Source organism: Gymnogyps californianus, chromosome 2 (genome assembly GCF_018139145.2).
Source record: "Gymnogyps californianus isolate 813 chromosome 2, ASM1813914v2, whole genome shotgun sequence".
NCBI classification, from domain to species: domain Eukaryota; kingdom Metazoa; phylum Chordata; class Aves; order Accipitriformes; family Cathartidae; genus Gymnogyps; species Gymnogyps californianus.
This window is the reverse complement of record NC_059472.1, coordinates 151639185-151658219: the sequence shown is the minus strand read 5'-3', so window position 1 is coordinate 151658219 and position 19035 is coordinate 151639185. Positions and strand designations below refer to the sequence as shown.

At 37.2% G+C, this 19035-nt stretch overlaps 1 protein-coding gene across 5 annotated transcripts in view; it reads right to left on the bottom strand.

The window, feature by feature from the left end:
- Nucleotides 1-949: 949 nt before the first annotated feature.
- ZEB1 (zinc finger E-box binding homeobox 1) overlaps nucleotides 950-19035 on the bottom strand; it is a 125006-nt gene continuing 106920 nt past the window's right edge. For 4 of the 5 annotated variants that reach the window (XM_050915918.1, XM_050915916.1, XM_050915915.1 and 1 more), the window contains 6 exons: nucleotides 17929-18090; nucleotides 13988-14190; nucleotides 8780-8885; nucleotides 5442-7252; nucleotides 3678-3858; nucleotides 950-1707 (listed from right to left, as the gene is read on the bottom strand). In XM_050915918.1, coding sequence (XP_050771875.1) covers nucleotides 1169-1707; nucleotides 3678-3858; nucleotides 5442-7252; nucleotides 8780-8885; nucleotides 13988-14190; nucleotides 17929-18090 — 3002 coding nt within the window. In that variant the 3' untranslated portion in view covers nucleotides 950-1168. The remainder of the gene's footprint in view (nucleotides 1708-3677; nucleotides 3859-5441; nucleotides 7253-8779; nucleotides 8886-13987; nucleotides 14191-17928; nucleotides 18091-19035) is intronic. The other variant, XM_050915917.1, reaches the window with a different exon arrangement.

Here is a 19035-nt window from a genome sequence, read left to right as displayed (position 1 = left end):
GAGCCAGATAACATGTCATGTATGTGTCTGAAATTAAAGTAAACCAATAAAGCAATAAAGCAGATTAGAAAATTTCCCTTGTAATTATTGTAGAGAAATTCTGCAAGTCAGGTATTAACCCAAAATACCACCAAATAATTAAATAATGAAATATACCAGTGTTCTTACTTCTCTGATGGCTGAGTGTTTTTTTCCCCATGATTAGTTTAGAAGTTTGATACAAATCAACAAATGCTAGTTATTGTAGGCCACACATTGGATAAAGGCTGCTTAGAGCCTTTATAATACTGATAAATGGCACTTACAGCACACAGGTCTTGCATAAGGCCAAAGGAGATACAAAGCTTCATATCATATCCTTCATATTGTTACTACATACTCAAAACACAATTACAAACACTGATTTTGACGACTTTGCTGTCCTTACCAGTATTAACACTGTTAGTCCCTGCAATCAGAACTCAACGACAATCTTTTCAACTACATTTTTAATCACATGAGTAAGAAACTTCAGTTCTTCTATCATCTGCTTTCTTAAGGCTAACAATACACTTTAAATGATAATATGCTCTACTACAACATCTAATGTCATAAACTGCTACCTTCTAGGTTGAATTTACAAAGGTAGCCAAGCACTGTTTGCAACTGCATTACAGGTTTCTGCAAAAGGGAATTTTGTAGTGCAGAAGTTCTCACATTTTAAAACATAAGAAAATACTGAAGCGGATTTAGGAAATGTTTTGCCATGAAAAAAAGAAAATTCATATAAATCTCTCCCAATTGTACAGCTTAAAAATTAATCAACTTAAGAATGAAAATTAATACTGATAAAACAAACAATGCCAGATGCTTGTCTAATAAATCAGGTTTCCTACAACCTGTTAAATCTTTGCTTCCAGAGTCACTGTATTTTTCTAATCTGCTTCATGTTATAAACTTGTTCCTAACTTTGAAAACTGTGTGAAAAATTACTAAGTTTGAGGTTCAGGCACACCTGGATTTCTTTTTTTTTTTTCTTTTTCTTTTTTTTACATATATATTTTTTTACACAGTAGTGAACAGAAATCACAGTATGCAGGCTACTGCGTTTCCATGAAAAGCATGTATAATATAGAACGACCTTCATTACCAATTTTTTTTCCTTATAGAAAAAACTATCATTTAAGCTTTATTTGTTTTTTTCTTCCGACACCTGCCCATTATTCTGTATAACTTCTGTTTCTGCATTGCTTGCTTGATTTACAGCCTCTTCATTCTTGTTACCTTCAGTTTTCCCTTCTTCTTCTTCTTCTTCATCCTCTACTTCTTGTAGTTTCCTACATTCTTTTTCTTCCTGAAGTCCTTCTATCTCTTTTTCTTCCTCCTCCTCTTCCTCTTTTTCACTGTCTTCCTCTTCTTCCCTGGTTAGACTCTCTCTCTCATCCGAGTCGATCTGCGATGGAGATGCCCTGGCACCAGCATGCTCGTTACTGAGGACCTCCTGGCCTGTCTCCTCCTGTTCTGTGCTGTCACGCTCTTCTGCCTCTCTTTTGCAGTAAGAGTAGCGATGATTCATGTGTTGAGAGTAAGACCCCGAGTGTGAAAACCGCTTTCCACATTTGTCACATTGGTAGGGTTTTTCCCCAGAATGCAGTCGCATGTGTTCGATCAAATGGTGTTTGTGTTTAAATGCTTTTTTACAGATTCCACACTCATGAGGTCTTTTACCTACAAAATAAAGCACAAACAATTGGACATCTCGTGGCTGAAGCTTGAAAAATTTATACTGTTGTTTTCATCATAAAATGCCGTTGGTGAATGTATTACCAACAATCAATAATTTTATTTAACAAGACGTTCTACTCCACGCATTATCAGCCTGAGTTTCTCACCTGAGCCCAAAGGACGAAGCTGCAAGGGTACCTTGTCACAATTACAAGGGTAATTTGTAAGTTTTTTAAGAAAACTGAACACAGAAGGACAAAACAGATTCTCAGATGTAACTTTTAGCACAAAAAAGTGTGAACATAAGCAAATTAAAAAAGGAGACATTTGTCTTGCAGTAAACACTATTTTGACTCAAAACCATTTTAACTTTTCTATATTGATGAAAACTTTAAATCAACTAAGCTTTTATGTTGGTTTTTGTGTACCAAGTCCTTCTTCCATGTTATAGGTAAAAGGAAAATCATTCTAAAATCTAGGTTGGCACAGGTAAATGCCTTATGAACAAAACTTGCTGACTACACATATTAACAAGAAAAATCTGCTTTGTTTTGCTTAGTTCTCTTTCTGCTCTGTCTTCTAGCTTTCTACTTTGTTGCCTTGTTTTTACAGTCTCTTATAAACATAGCAGGAGCCTAGTAATGTTATCTTGATTTCAACACTCAAAGTTGTTATGCAAAACAACTTCGCACCGTCTTAGCCCAGACATAAAAGATAGAGACAATAAGACAGCAGTTTTTTGGTCACGCTATACAGATGATCAACACCTCCATGTCAGCTTATGCCAAACAAGCAGCGAGGTGGGTTTTGGTCTCTCTTCCCAAGTAACAAGTGATAGGATGAGAGGAAACGGCCTCAAGTTGAGCCAGGGGAGGTTTAAATTGGATATTAGGAAAAATTTCTTCACCATAAGTGTTACCAAGCACTGGAACAGGCTGCCCAGGGAAGTGGTTGAGTCACCATCCCTGAAGGTATTTAAAAGACGTGTAGATGTGGCACTTAGGGACATGGTTTAGTGGTGGACTTGGCAGTGTTAGGTTAACAATTGGGCTCGATGCTTTTAAGGGTCTTTTCCAAACTAAATGATTCTATGATTCTGAACACTGCACTTAATTTAAAAGTAGAATGGAAAGAACAATTGTGTTATGGAAAGGAGGAGTTAAAAGAGTCTCAGGACAGGAAAGGTATGAAAATACATAGTCTCAAGGAATACAACTTGAGAAATTTGGTCAAGTGGCAAAGACAAAAGGGAATTTATCTTTTTAATTCTATATGTAAAATGAAATTAAAACATTAACATGCAGAAATATAAATATAGGCACCTAACCAATAAAAAAAAATTATTATTTTTTTTAAGACATCACAGAAGAAATAAGAGAGCAACAGTTACTAAAAAAAAGACTAAAGATACCAGAACTGGAGCCAAAAGGAACAACTATGAGAAATTAAAAATAATAACCAAAGCCCAAAGGGTGTTCTTTTGGGGTTAGATTCCATGTCTAATGAATGGCTGTTAATTTCAGATCATTACAAATGTGGCCCAATTTGGAAATCCTTCATGCTAGACAGATACACTGCCTTTCATGTAAATTATCATACACATACAAAATCCTTTTTTCTTAATTTATAATTTTAATTTTTAATTTTTCTTAATTTATAACCAGGCAAGGTAAATTAGAAGTAACACATCTTTGATTACAGGCTGTGGCTCGCAGATGATTGTCCATGAGGCAGATGGAAGAAACTCCCCTTTCTCTATTCAGGGTTTAGGTCTTACAAATTTAAAGAAACATAGAATTGCAATTCTGTCAAACAAATATACAAAACATAGGCTTCTAAAGAAAGCTGAGCACAGATGATAAGAAGGACTATTACACTTCCCTACACTTTCTGAGAACTGGATTCCAGTTGAGATTATCAGTTACACACTACCAATGAAATAATGATCTAAAACTGCTTTTCCTAGTACATACCTGTGTGTTCATACTTATGTCTCAATAACGAGCTGCTCTTCTGGAATATTTTGTCACATAAATCACATGCATACATCCCGTTTTCTGTCTTTCTCATCTTTTTCTTTGGGGGTGTTGAATCAGAATCATTTTGATCTTCTACATTCGATACTCCTTCTGAGCTAGTGTCTTGCCTTTCATCCTTAAGAAAAATTATGAACAAGGTTGAGTTCAATAAAAAAAAAAAAAAACGCACTGATGCAGCACACAATTTATAAAATGTAAGCTGAAGCTGCACTGTTATTCTCATTCAATTCCGTAAACAGCCAAACAAAATTGTTTAGACTTACATAGTCAAAAAAATCTTTCGCTGCATCGCTCTGCTTTGCAGTCCCTGCCACCATACAGATGCACAATTCTCACTGGGACTGACTTTAATCACATCCAAATCTGACTGTTGGCCAGGTCTAAGCTACACTGATACATCATGTTTTAGGGCCCGTAAAATAAATGCAATGTTAGGAAGGAAGATTACAGACCCATAAAGTACCTCCATAAGTTGGAAGAGCAAATTCAATATCTAACTGCATTTTTCAACTAAAGTTTGTCACCCACATTTTGCTATCTCACGGATTTTATGGAAGTTAAGACTGTATTTTTTTATGAGGTTTTCACAAAAAGCTATTTAAGTTACCATTTGAATTTGCATATTTGACTACCCTCTTCCTCATAAAACTACCACAAATACTACTTAACCCCAAATTTGGGGGACTTCAAATGTTTCATTAATAAAAAGTTGTAAAAATATCAATGCTGTTGTCTATTTCTAAGCATTTCAAGCGCTGAAACTCACCTGTAAGAAGCACAGTATTTTCTAGTGATATCAGCAGTATCCCTACACACAGAATTAATTTTATCATATATTATTGAATCTGAATATAAAAATGTCTATGTTAGCTACCTCTAATGTTGTCTGCCTCATAAACTTTAACATATAAGCAACCTTGTAACTCTTCAAGGCTTCTCAGTCTCTGGCAATACAGAAGCCTGCATAAAATGCTAAACAGCCAATTTCTAAGATTTAAGTAGAAATGCTCAGTCTTTACATGAGCCACTTTTCTGTTCTGCTCTGTCCCTACCTCAACATGCACAGGTGTTTCTCAGGAGGACTGACTCCGATTAGATCACATCTGGATGTACCCAGGGAGGAACAGGGCAGGATACAGGAATGGCAGATGAAGAAGATAAATACCTGCCTGACTTTCAATTGCAAATACATGCGAATTTTGTTTAAAGTGCCATTACGGTGTAGGATGAATTCAGCTACTCTGCAGGCCAAGAAAGCAGAGCAGTGTGAAGGGAGTAGCCAAAAGTTCCAAAGAGTTTATTTTCTGGATGTGGGGAAAGAGGAGATACGGAGCCAGCAAGAAACACAAGCCATGGCCTTACTTTGCTTTTTGATCAGGAGAATTAGACTGTCTTTAAACTACTGAGCACTAATGTCCTAGAAGACACTTCTGAATGACTGAATATGGTAAAGAACTGACTTGTCCATGCACAGAACCATATAGTTTCTGTCAGTCTGGACTCAAGCTGCCTGAGCTAACTAGCTTTGCAGAGGACTTAACTGTAACATCTATTACCCATTGACAATCAAGCCGAATAAACCTGATAGCTTATATTTACATTTTTATTTAATTTATGTTGACAGTTTTCTGTTAGTTCAGCATGGATACAGAATGAATACATCATACAGAACATACAGGAATACAGCGACCAAAGTACCTGATTTCCATTGGCTTGGGTCTGTTTTGGTGGTGTTTCTTGAACTGCAGGACTAACTGTAGTAGAGTATGTGTAAGCCACCTGTGGAATCAAAATGGTTTGCTTATTGGCAGCGAGAGCTCTCAAGCATGGAACACTGTTCTGGTCAGCAATGGCAACAATTGTAGGTAACTGGGCAGTGACTGTAGGTATAGCAATATTTATGGGATTGGCACTTGGTGGGATTACATTTACAATAGGATCAGAGTCTGTAATACTGATGTCCTTTTGTGGTTCTTTTTTTGCACAAGTTAAGTTCAAAGGTTCTTCTTGGACAGAATAAACACTGTTCTGGTAAACACTAGTTATGGTAGATCTTTCCAATAGTTCTCCATGTTGCTTTGGTAGCGAAAGGTCAAGAGGTTCAATTTGTGGCTCTTCTTGTACACCCTCTGCTGTGTACGTATAACCCTGTGAATTTCTTGATGAAGAAAGGTTTAGTGGCGATGGGGATGGCGTGCTGCTGCGTGAACCATTCAGAGTTGATCCCCCTGGTAAAGTCTGAGATTTTGTTGTATTGACAGGATTTTGTGAGTTATTTGTGCTGTTCTGAGGTTCGCTTACATTTGTAGTTGTTGCTTGATCATCATTATCTGCGGGACTGCTTAATTTAACTTGTTCAGGAGAAGATGGTCCAGAAGACTGCACAGAAATTTGTCCAGCTTGCATTTTTTCAAACCACTTTTTTACCACATCCAGTGGTAGGTTTACTGAATCTGCTATTTTTGAAAGCTCTTCTGCGCTCGGTTGTGCATTTAATGCATAATAAGCTTTTAGGAGCGATAAAAGGTTCTTTAAAGGTGGCTGACCAGGAGATAAGTTGTTCTCCCCAGTTTCTGATGGGACAGGGGAGTCGGGCTTCTCAGCTTCTGTTCCACTGGGCTGAGGAAGCTGAGGAGGATTTTTTGTTTCATAGTGCTTTAATTCTTGAAGTGCATTAAGATCTCCTGGACAGTCATCACAAAGAAGACAAGTGCTATCATTGGTCTCTCCTTCAAAGTTCTTATCTTTCTCAGACTTCACTGTAAGATCTTCTGGTAATTTTTCATTTTTGCAACTATTTGTAGGAACAGAGTTTTCTTTTTTTAGATTTTGTGGAACAACCTGAAGTTGACTTGGCTGCTCCAAGCTGTAGTTGATGATAATTTTGGTTGTCCCATCTTGGTCAACCAAAGGAAGACTGATAGCTGAAATGAGGGAATGGCCAGCTTGTTGTATAGATGCATTGCTGATTGTTTCTTGTTCTTTGGACGCAAGATTGGCATGATTGTTCTCCAATACTTGCCTTATTACGTTACCATCCACTGCCACTTTAAGTACATTTTGAATGTCACTTAAGTTGATGCTTATGGGAGACACCAGACCTACTGTTGGTAGAACAACAGCTTGCACCACACCCTGAGGAGAACTGGTTGCCTGCAATGGGCTACCACCACTAAAAACCCCATTCTGCAAAGGGGTCGAACAATTAATTCCTGAAGCAACCACTATGGGCTTGAATTCATAATCCACAGGTTCAGTTTTAATTTGGTTAACAGGAAGCTGCTCTTGCAAGGGTTTGTTTTCTATCTTTTGTCGTATCTGTGGTCTTGCTGGGCTACCTGGTGATGCAGAAAGGGAAGGGGAGGAGCACTGAGACGTCTTGAGCCCTGACCGGGCTCGACCATTCACGGGCATCAAACCAATACACTTCTTACTGCTTATGTGTGAACTGTATGAACCAGAATGGGAAAAACGTTTCTTGCAGTTTGGGCACTCATATGGCTTCTCTCCTAAAGATAAAAAAAAGAAGAAAAAAGGCATATGTAACAGTTTACTAGGTTACAGCATAACTTCATCAAGCAATAGTAACTAGAAAAGAATACATCAAAATGACCTCTCAAAGAGTCCTAGGGAAAAAAAAAATCTTATACGGTGAATTGAACAGTAAGAGTGATTATGTCATCTATAGCTCTGATCCTAGGGTCCTTTAGTAAGTTTGTGATCCACAAGTAGATAGAAGATGGAGCCCACAAGATCATGATACGTTCCAGTATTTCCCAGTAACTGTCTACATATCACATAAATGAGTCTATATGATACTTGCAGATTTCATTAAACTCCATTCAAGTAGTACCACTACTAACTTCAGAAGCTGCATAAACTACTTCAGAATGGAAAAAAATTAGAGTATGATTAACTAAAGAAAAAATGCCATAAATGCCAATGACAGTTGTATAAGGAGCTATGCACATTTTGTTGTGGCAAACTCAAATACAATATATCCATATCTTCCTACAATACTCATCAGCTGAAAACCAGGCAAAGTTTAAGTAAAGGCAAAACAGACACATGTAGAAGACAGATGTATATTTGCATTCAGAGATGAATGTCAGGTTAAATTGCCAGGAACAGGCACACAACTATGCAATCATTACACCCCTAGTAAGAGTTGGCTTTTCAGGGGATCTGCGCTACAGAGGAAAAGGAAAGAGCCAAAACAGCTGGCTTGCTTCAGATTGAAAAGTACGTTGACTAAGGCTTTCCCACTCACAGGCACGGTGCCACTACCCTCTGGAAATGAAATGAAGACGATGTTTGCTGAGGGAGGACTTCTAAGTGAGGTGCACTTCATTGCTATTATCATGGCTGAGCAACCGATAAGAAGGGAAAAGATGGCCTAAAAACTTGTTTTCAGCCTTTCTGTCAATGGGTAAATGTGGGTGAAAGACAGAAACTGAGAATCTCTTTCGAGTGACCACATTTAACTTATTGTTATATTATATATTAAAATATATTATTATATATTAAATTTCTTATAAATTGGAACTTTTCTTATAAATTGAAACTGTTGTGACAGTATATCACAATCGTAGACCTGTGTCCTGAGGCTATTTTAATATGACTAGTCTTGAATGATGACAATCACAGCCGCAGTAGGAAGCACAGTTCTTATGTCCCGATTATTATCAATTAAGATTTTCTAGCAAGGCTCATAACATGCTGAATGATCTGCAAACATTGAGAAAAAACAGACAAGTGAAAAAGGACCAGAAGGATGCCCCCATTTCTTCTGCCACAAGTGAAGTTTTCCTCAACTGTCAGAGCTTAAGCTGCAACTGTAAATCCTCTTGAGTTATTCTACATATTTCCTGCACACAGCTGAAGGCTGCAGTCAGTGCTTACAGAGTCCCAGAGGAAAAAAAGGAAAGGAAAACACTAATATTTTAAACTTAGACTTGCAAGACTGATGTCACATCAAAGTTATAAAGAGTAGAAATGGAAACGTTAGTACACAATTCAATGCTTGGTTTATTTACCACTGTGGATTCGTAGGTGCTCCTTTAGGTGATGTTTATATTTAAAAGCTTTTCCACATTCAGTGCACTTGAATTTTCGATTACCACTGGACTGCGTCACATGTCTCTGTAAGAAAGAATTCGTAATTATTGCATAGGACAGCATGTTGGAAAAACATCTTGTATTTTCACATTGTAACAGAGAAAATGCAATACAAAACTGAAAGGAATCAATCATAATTTTAAGAGACTGAAGGTGGTATGCGTTATGCATGAAGAAGAAACAAATTAGAAGTCAGGTTAAAACTGAGCCATGTATATCTTCTGAATAAATCTGATACAGTAAAAAGAAAAAAAAAAAACCAAACCCAAAATATATTTGCCCCTGCTCCTAACTTCAGATGAAGCTTACACTGACATGTTATGTGAGTAAGAAGTTCCAGGATGCATGCTAACTCTACTTGTGAAAGCAAAAAAACCAAGAAAAACCCCAAGCCCACCACCCACAGAATACGTCACGCAGGATAGAGAAACATAAAAGCATATAAAAGCCTGTTTAAAGTTTAATCAGGTGACTTGATTTTTCCATTTACATGCTTCCAGCGCTTACTGTTGGCCTTGGATTCCTCTATGTAATGATGCCACAGGATTGCTCAAGAGAAGATGGCTCAGTGACAACAAAGGCACTCTCAGTCACAATTAATTCTCAAAATAAATGCAAAATACTAAATTAAAATAAATAACAATATGGAGGGATTTCCCAAGTACACAATATCAAACATCTTCACTATTTGCATTGAAGCTCTGTGGTTTTGTTATATTTTGCCTTGTGAGAGCATTTATTGTCAAGCTCCAAATTATTTTTAATTTATCTTTATGTTGTACTAGTTTAAAAAAAGCAAAAGCTAAGAAAGACATGTAAATATATGTAGTCTCTGTGATATATATATGCAAGATATAATTTTATCACAAACTGTATAAATCTATGAATGTGTATTTTTAAAGACAAAAATTACATATATTTTAGAAGTTGGAGAAGATTAATTACCAACATGAAATGGAGGAATTAGAATTTTTTCTGTTCAAACAAATTATTTAAAAAAACAGTGGCTCCTTTTTAAGTAGCGCTCACTTTGCAAAAAGATGCTCTACCACCATTTGGATGCAGCTGCAGATTTTTGGTAACCAGGGCAAGTATTTTCATAAACTCATTAATAGAGCTATTCACGTACTCTGGGGCAACAGCCTGCCTACAGGCAGCTACCACGAACAGACGGGCGTGCATTAACTTCCTCTGGTGTGAAACCGTGGTGGGGAGCTCCTATACCTAATTCTGGTCTACTGCAGTCGGCAGCGCTGGGAGCAGACACTCAGCAAGTGCTGAGGCTATTCCCTGAGTGCAGACACGGCAACTGGGGGCTGAGATCTGCGCTGGAGAAGCGGGGATGAATAAAAAGGCAGGATGATGTTCCTGTTCTGATTTATGCCTTTAAATCTGAAGAACCCACAGCCGTGCAGTTTGCAGGATGAAAGTCTGAGCATTCTGCTATGAGATATGCTGTCCAAATTATCAGCCCTCCCTGTTCTACACCCTGTCCTCCTTCATACGATACAGATGCTAACAGAAGACAAATTGAAACAAGATAATCTAAATTGCTTCCAAGTACTCTAATTCAACAGTTCTCTTGGGATAAGCGTTTGGTTAAGCTGCAGTTTTCACCTCTCAGCAGATACTGCTGCCACTCTCCTCGGGGTGGGCTCCTTCCCGCCTCCTCCCAGGCTCCGCAGTGAGGTCTCCACTCTGACTTATCCTGATTAGCACTTGACCCTTATTCCCAGGTTTGTCAGCTGTCTTTTGCTAGTCCACACAGCTTTTCAGCTTTGTTTAACTAAGTCCCTTGAAGATGATGTTCTAGATGATTGTGCCTGACTCGCTGCATTTCACTTGAATGATCCAACTTCACTGAGTCTAGAGGACCGCGTCAGGGTTTACTTAAGCCTGCAGAGAATCAGTTACTACTGTTTGACTTGATATTATACAAGTTAAAGGATCTCAGCATATATACAGCTACTGCAGATGCTGGACTACATAAATATTCATACTAAATACTAGCGCATGTATTCAATCTGTCAGAAATGTTTCTGCTCCAGTCTTTAAAATTCAATGTTCTGCTCCAAGGCATGGAAGCCCACATTTCTCTTATCAAACTTTTAATGAGTTTTCCTGTTTTCCTGGTCATACCTATAAACTGCTTTGAACTTTCTGCTAGGCAGTGTTTCTACCTATTTTGCCTTACCTTCTTATATTTGTAATTCTTTATTCAGCTTTCTTGCTGTCTGTCCCATACTTTTCTTTTTTATAAATCTGGAACATCCTCAGAGTTACTCTCCAGGATCTTCTGTAAAACTAACTGAGAAATCATAACTCTTCTCTAAAGTACAATCTTTGATACTCTTTCACCTTCATTTTCTCAGACTCAAATGGTTTTCCCCCTTTCAGTACTGTTAAATCCACATTTTTTTGTGCCTCTGATGTGTGATATATTTTTTAATGCACTGTACATAACTGCTGTTTTCTGCGCATTAAACAATTAACCGCAGCATTCAAACAATACTCCTCCGCATTCCTTTAAGGACTGAAAGAAGAAACATCAGCTTTAAGGTCTGTAACTAGCCACTAATACATCCCTGCATCTAGTACTTACTGTGCTTAGGACTAAAGCCCACTCTTTTCATACCAGAGAACCCAAACTAATTAATGGGAAGCCTCAGAAGTTATTTGGAAGACAGGAATTACAGGTACATCAGAGTTTTTCATAGATGGTTTGACCATGGTCTTCAAGAACTGCCATTTCTCAGTGGTGTCCACGGCAATATGAAATTTTAACAGACTACCTACGGGTGCTTTGTAAATTGATGAGAGGAAAAAGAAAACAAATACAAAAAGCACTTATTCATACTTCAACATCTTTTTTGGTGCTTCACATGTGAAAGCAGACGATACATATGCAGCATTGCCTCCTACCAACCATTAGTGGTGTAGGAGCAGGCAGGGGAGCCGTGAGGGATGCCAGGGACGGGGAGGAGGGAGGGATGAAGGAGGAGGTACAGGATGGCTCTCGGCTCTCTGCTCTCCACTGGAGCAGAAGCAGCCGCAGTTTGGCATATTTCCCCTTCCCTCAGAGGGAGGCACAGTGTGCACATACCTCTTCCACTGCCTTTACTACACTAGATATTATCTTTGCTCATTGCTTCCTTGTACAGAACAATTACAAAATTGTCACATGCTGGACATTAACCAGCTAACAAAGTTACCCAAATAATCTACTTTCAGGTGAAGTCCTTTAAGAATAAGACATTAAGTTTTGAAGATGCAGCTATTTAAGATCCACAACCAGGAGGTCTATACTTTACTATGGAAAAAAGTTAGTTTTCATTAACTTCAAATTTACCAAGTATGTAAACTATTGTAGTTTTGATTCTGGCTATGGCTCTAGAGAAAAAACACACTTAAATGGGTGTAATATTGAGTTCCAGATACTTCATAGAAACAACATTTATCAAATGCAATTGTGCCTTCAAAAGTATAAACCCATTAAAATATATCTGCAGGAATACAATTTAAGCTTCCCTTTGTAGCAATTCTTCTGAGATTGTTTACCTGCTTGGTATTTTTTATCTTTTCATTCAAACTACATGCAAATACAGGAAAGGCTTCTAGCCCCTCCAACTACTTTATTCTTCTGCTTTTAGGCTTCTAGTTGGAAAAACTGAAAATAAATGTGGTAGCTCACAAAAAAAGCATTATACAAAAAGCATTCATAGATTTTTATAGTTAGAAATATAAGATGTATATAAGCCAATAGTAACTTTAAAGTGGAAGCCAAGCCAATAAGAGAACAAGACAGAAATGAATTGTTCATGGGAAATATATCTGAATAAACAAGAACTGCCATGCCAGAATAGGCTGGCGAGGTTATTCCAAACCCTGTGAGACAGTAAACTCCCTGCAGCAGGGTGGCTGATATTTCTTGTAACAATTTTTCCTATTTAATTTACCTGTGAATGTAAACACTCAGGTATAAAAATGTATAATAAATGTTTAAGCCTGTCAAATTCTTGGACTTAGGGATATTTTGTAGAATGGAGGTTAACATGCAATGTGTAAAAAAGCATCTCCTTTACTCTGTGTTACAGCCTTTCAGTTTAACGAAAGATCTGTTGGTTTGGAGCTGCAAGAAATACTGAAGTACCTTTCACTTTACATTCTTTTCACTATTCACTGTTTTGCATCTTTCTGTGATGTTTCTCTCTTGTTTCCTCTCTGGAGAGTATCAATCTTTTTAGTCTGTCCTCAGAAGGGAACATCTCCAAGCCTCTCTATAACCTGGTGGTGGAAAATCTGTATCTTTTTTCCTTGGACAATTCCTGACTGTTTCAATGAGTTTCAGTTGGTTCCTGAGCCTGAGTGCCTCTGATAAGCTATGGAAGCATGCAGTTGGGGATGGATGATAGGAAATTGTGGGGAGAAAAGAAGAAAAGAAAAAGAGGGAGAGGGGAACAGAATCTCAGGACCTTCCATAGTGACGAGATGGCTAACTCATGGAAGGCATTTCAGGGAACCATGCCCTCTGGTCAGCCCATGAACCAGAGAAAACAAGCTCAGAATATCTTTAGCCCTTTTTGTTGCTTCATTTAGTACTGAAACGTTGTATTTTATGCACAGATTATTTGTATATTGTCTTATAGCATGGATTGCATTTAAAAACTGTATCTCACGTTCAAGCAAATGAATCAACACAATGGTTTGTTTCTTAAGGGCAAAAATGGGTACAGTAAACTCTGAATTAGCCAAACAGGATTTATGAAAGAAAAATGTGTTTCATGAAAGATTTGAGGTTAGATGTAACAATTTTTATGTAATGTTAGCCAATGAACAGAAAAAAACTAATTACCTATAAATGCAATAAAGCACTTCTGAAAACTAAAATTTAAACCCAACCATACTGCCTAGATGGATGAAAACATAGGAATTCAGATCTCATCCTTTGACAGCTATGGAAAAAGTCTGACTTCAGCAGCAAGTTTAAGTGTGTGCTCTGGGACTGGGACTTCAGCACGTAGATAATCTGATGTGAACAGCCAACTTGCTCTGTACGTTTTTGCTCACATAACAAATCACAGCGTTGTTACAGAGGACGATAAATCCTTAATTCAGATACCACTTACTTGATCTCTTCCTGATTTGTGTGATGTCATGTGGCGGTCGAGCTGTGTTCTGTACGCAAACGTGTAACTGCACAAGGAGCAACTAAAGTTATCTTCATTTTTTTCATGGCGATATTTAATGTGTTCCTTCAGAGAGGTAAAACGCTTGTACCCTCGATCACAATATGGGCAAGTAAGCAGTTGGGAAAATGCATCAGGTGTTCCTACACAGGAGAGACAATACACCATATTTAAATGAACGTAAGTTCCAAACTTATTACCATCAACAAACATTCTTTACATTTACACATATTACTGTAAGAAAACAGCTGCTAGAAGCTCCATCTGTTTTAGAAAAGGACTAATGATAATTTTTTTTTTTCCCCACAGGTATTATGTTACTAACTACAGTATGGCATGGCTGCCCCAGTGTACCCTGGAGAGAGTCAGCACAATACGATTACCCAAAACTACACCTCTCAGTGAGTCTGTTGGACTTCCCAATACAGCACTAGAGCTTCTATATATGTATTTCTGTTTAAAAAATGGTCTGAAAATTCTGAAACATGGTTTAAGATCTAGTAATCTTTGTAAATCTGGTTAGCTGAATCACAGACAATCCTCAAATCCTGTTTACAAATTTAAGTCTATCACTGAAATATCTAATAGTCATCCTGTTTTCAGCTTCTAAGGAATAAATATTTGCAAGCTGCAGAGAATATTTTTTTCTTTCTCTTTACCTAACACAGAATTGTAAGTGAAAAGAGAACTGAAAAATAATGATTAGAAATGTGGTTTATAATTCGTATACCTGGACCTGTTGGAGTGGGTCCAGAGGAGGGCCACAAAAATGATCTGAGGGCTGGAACACCTCTCCTATGAGGACAGGCTGAGAGAGTTGGGGTTGTTCAGCCTGGAGAAGAGAAGGCTCTGGGAGACCTTATTGCAGCCTTTCAGTACTTAAAGGGTACTAAGATAAGAAAGATGGGGGACAGGCTTTTTAGCAGGGCCTGTTGCGATAGGACAAAGGGTAATGGTTTTAAACTAAAAGAGGGTAGGTTTAGACTAGATAAAAGGAAGAAATTTTTTATGATGAGGGTGGTGAAGCACTGGAACAGGTTGCCCAGAGAGGTGGTAGATGCCCCATCCCTGGAAACGTTCAAGGTCAGGTTGGACGGGGCTCTGAGCAACCTGGTCCAGTTGAAGATGTCCCTGCTCATTGCAGGGGGGGTTGGACTAGATGACCTTTAAAGGTCCCTTCCAACCCAAACCATGCTATGATTCTATGATACACACATATGTACCTGTTAGTAGGACATACTGTCTGCAGGACAGAAAGGAGAGAGGACATACTGTCTGAGTGACAGAAAGGAGAGAGATCAAATGTGAGGCCATAAATATGATTCGAATGTGATCTATGGAATCTATTCTGCTGGCTTTCATGAAGTTACTTCCGTATCAGTACAGGACAAAGTGAAATTAGATTGAAGCTGAATATTAATTTCACAAATCCATTTCTGAGAAGTCACCATTTATGAAGTTTTAACTCCATATCTTCTTATCAGCATATATTTATCCCTCATACATAGTAACTTATTCTATCCTTGAAAAATAAATTTTTTAAAGGATTGAAAAAAAACTTTCTAAATCAACAAAAGTGTGTTTAAATAAATGTAGGGTTTGCTGTATTTGGTCAAACTATTAATTTACAAGGTATGATATCCTCCAATGACCATGCTACTCTTCCACGCTTCAAGGGAAATGGGAAGCAAATTTTGCAAGGATGCACCTACGCACTTCCTGAGTGAGAGCAGGGCAGGAAGGTGGAAGGTCTTTACCGATTATCATTTTATGCTCTGAAGCACAAGGGGCAAATTTGTATGCACGGTCATTTTAAGTTGCAGAACTATAAGCATTATTAATACTCATAAAATTAACCAGTACTTTAGAAAGTACTTCTGAATTATTTATCTTCATGACCTCTTCCAGCAGTTATCACCATAGATTGATTATGATTATTATAAAGTAGCAATTTGTTCTGTTTGTGTGGAATTTACTGACTTTATTTTTATTGAACGTGCCATTGTTCTTGCAACAGTGAAAAGGAAAAGAAAAGTCAGACCAGTTTTCATTATCACTAAAAACCAACGCCGTCTCTGTCGTATAGGTTCTTTTACACTTGTTATGGTAACAGGCAAGGTAACACTTGTATTGCACTGGTTCTTGTGTTGTTCTACCCCTTTCTGCTTTTCCTGGATTAGCTGGGTTGTCCAAAAATGAACCTGTCCCCACATGTGTAGACACAGTATGCTTCCCTTCAATTCTCTTTTTTCTATCTACAATTCAATTCACCTGACATAAAGAATACTCCATTTCAGCACAAATACAACTCACTGGAAATGTCACAGAAGCATGTTAACTTAAATTTTGTTTCCATTGGAGCAAATAGTGGAATGGCAACGGTTTCTCAAAGCCACTAAAGACTCTAATTCTCTGTCACTTCTCTTGTCCAGTCCCCTGGTTTGGAAGCATGTATCTTTAGCAAATATCACTATGTTTTTGGCATTTTCTGTTCCAAATGAGTAAAACACTGAACATTATTGTTCAGCATCGTGATTTTCAGAATACTTCCCTGTGAACTTACTGGGCCAGGTCCTATTTAAATTATTAATACGAATGTGTATTTTTAATGATTACATGGAAATCATATTGGAAGGCTGTAAAACTAACTTGACAATCTGTGCCACTGCAACCACAGATTAAAAACTTAAATTAATTAAATTGTAGTTTTTAAGATGCTACTGTTGAGCACATATCTTATTTGAATTTTGCAAAACTTGTAAAGTAAACCACAAAATACTAGTAATTCAGGTCCTATTTCTGTATATAAATAAGCATGTACACAGTTTAAATTGCTCAAATATTTTAATTTACTTAATTTTTTGCTAAAATCTCTAATATAAAATCTCTGGAAGAGCAAAATAAAATTGTTAGCATTACCCCTTTCACTGCTCTCCCTTCGACATCAGTACAGTAATACAGCTACAATGATTTTTTGTTCAATTATGTACATTTTTTTAAACGACTGGAACACAACAACTCCTAACCCGTTATGTAGGATGTTACTTTCTTTTGAAAAATCTTAAATACTCCAATAAAGGAACACAATCTGGTTGAAACTGCAGTTGTCACAGGTTATGAAAGCTGAACACTTCAGAAAGCAGCGCAGAATGCAAAACCAATCTGAACAGGTTTTGTCTTCAAATATTTCATGATGAAGATGCCTTCAATGTTTCATGATGAAGAAATGAACAAAGTATGACTTCTCATCTCACTCAGAAGAACATCTTAAGCATGAAACTTCCTTAGAGAAAACAGACATCTACTTAAAAATAACAACTGCTCATTATTTTTTCACATAAACATTTTCGTATAAACAATGTTTCTTTTTTCTCCACTGCTGTCTTTTCAGGAATAGAAAAACAAAACCCGTCATAGACTGGCTACCTAATAAAAGAACTCCTACCTAATAGATCCTTTTGGGCATTTTGTTTAGAAATATAAGAAGAAAAGAAACATGTGATAACTCCCCCTAAGTTATTCTTACATAAAACCACACTATCTTGCTTCACTCCCATTATATTTAATAAATGTTTGTTCTGTTCTTTCATATAATGCTACTGAATGGATTTATGAAAGCTTGAATTTTTATTTCCAGTTACTTGAGGTTATCATTTAGGTACCCATACAACTGAACCCCAGTGCATGTCTTGTTTCACAAAATCAAGTAGTAATGTTTTTTGTATGATGATCCCATCCTCTTATAATTATTTAACTAAGATTCCCCCCCCCTCCCCAAGTTACATATGTATGCATTGTTGTCTTCTAAAATACAACAGAACTTTTGGGTCAAGTAGTTAGTACAATTTATTTCATAAGAACTGAACTGGTGGCATAGTTACCATTTTCATCCTGACCACTAGCTTCTGGCGTGCCTTGTCTCTGGTCCTCCTCAGGTGCTTCAGGATAGATAACAGCTGTATCTTCTTGTTGAAGGAATTCTTCAACATTAGGGTCATGGTTTTGTTCATTTTCTGCATCAGAATCACATTCATCTTCTTTTACTAAGAGTGCAAAACACAATACAATATATGAAATGAAGAGTTTAAAAAGAACATAAATGAGATTCAGTAATTCACATTGCCAAATCTCTCTCTATCCAAGGATTTCAAAACTCTTTACAAATACTAGTAGAGGTCAAGCCCTTTAAGATGCAGGAATATGCCAAGTTTTAAAACAGAGAACCAGTGGCATAAGGACATTTAAAAATTTGACTAAAAACACAGTTTGCCTCTTCAACTCAGTGCATTTTTATCATTTTAGATTTAGCTGTTCCTTTCAAGTTCCCTAAAAATCTTAAATGCAACATTAATTATGATTTAGCCCTTGTAGTTTGAAGGCCAGCTTACCATCTTAGCTCCTATGTTTGCAAAAGTAAATTTCTTCCCTTCAAGACATAATTTTTAATGTTGTTTAAGACCTGTTCATTAGTGCAAGCCCAGAAGATATTTAAACTCTGAATAACAAGTTGGCCGGATGAAATGCAGCACTTGAACTTTGAGTGGCTTGTTCTCTGGTGTTGGAAATGGCTATCAAAAAGGTTTCAGATCTAGTTAACATCCTTCAACATTTCCAGTTTAAAACTTATGAAAACAATCAATGAACAACTGTATTTCAAAGTTAACAAATAATAAATACTTAACGTTTGTACGATAAATATTTGCTACCAAGTATTTGCCTAAATACATTGTTCATAGAGTTGACTTTTACCATGGCAGAACATTCTGTGAGAGCTCGGTCTGCAGCACACTAAATAATGACAGATCTCCTCCACTATTAATAATGTGAGATATATTTTTAATAGGAAGGAGAAGTTTTACGATTCATCTCTCAGTGTGAAGTCACATACTCAATTTACAATTTGACACAATCTTTTTATGACATGAGGCAGTCTCTCACATATAGACTGTAACGCAATACATAATGTAGTTCTCCATACTTGTTTGGAG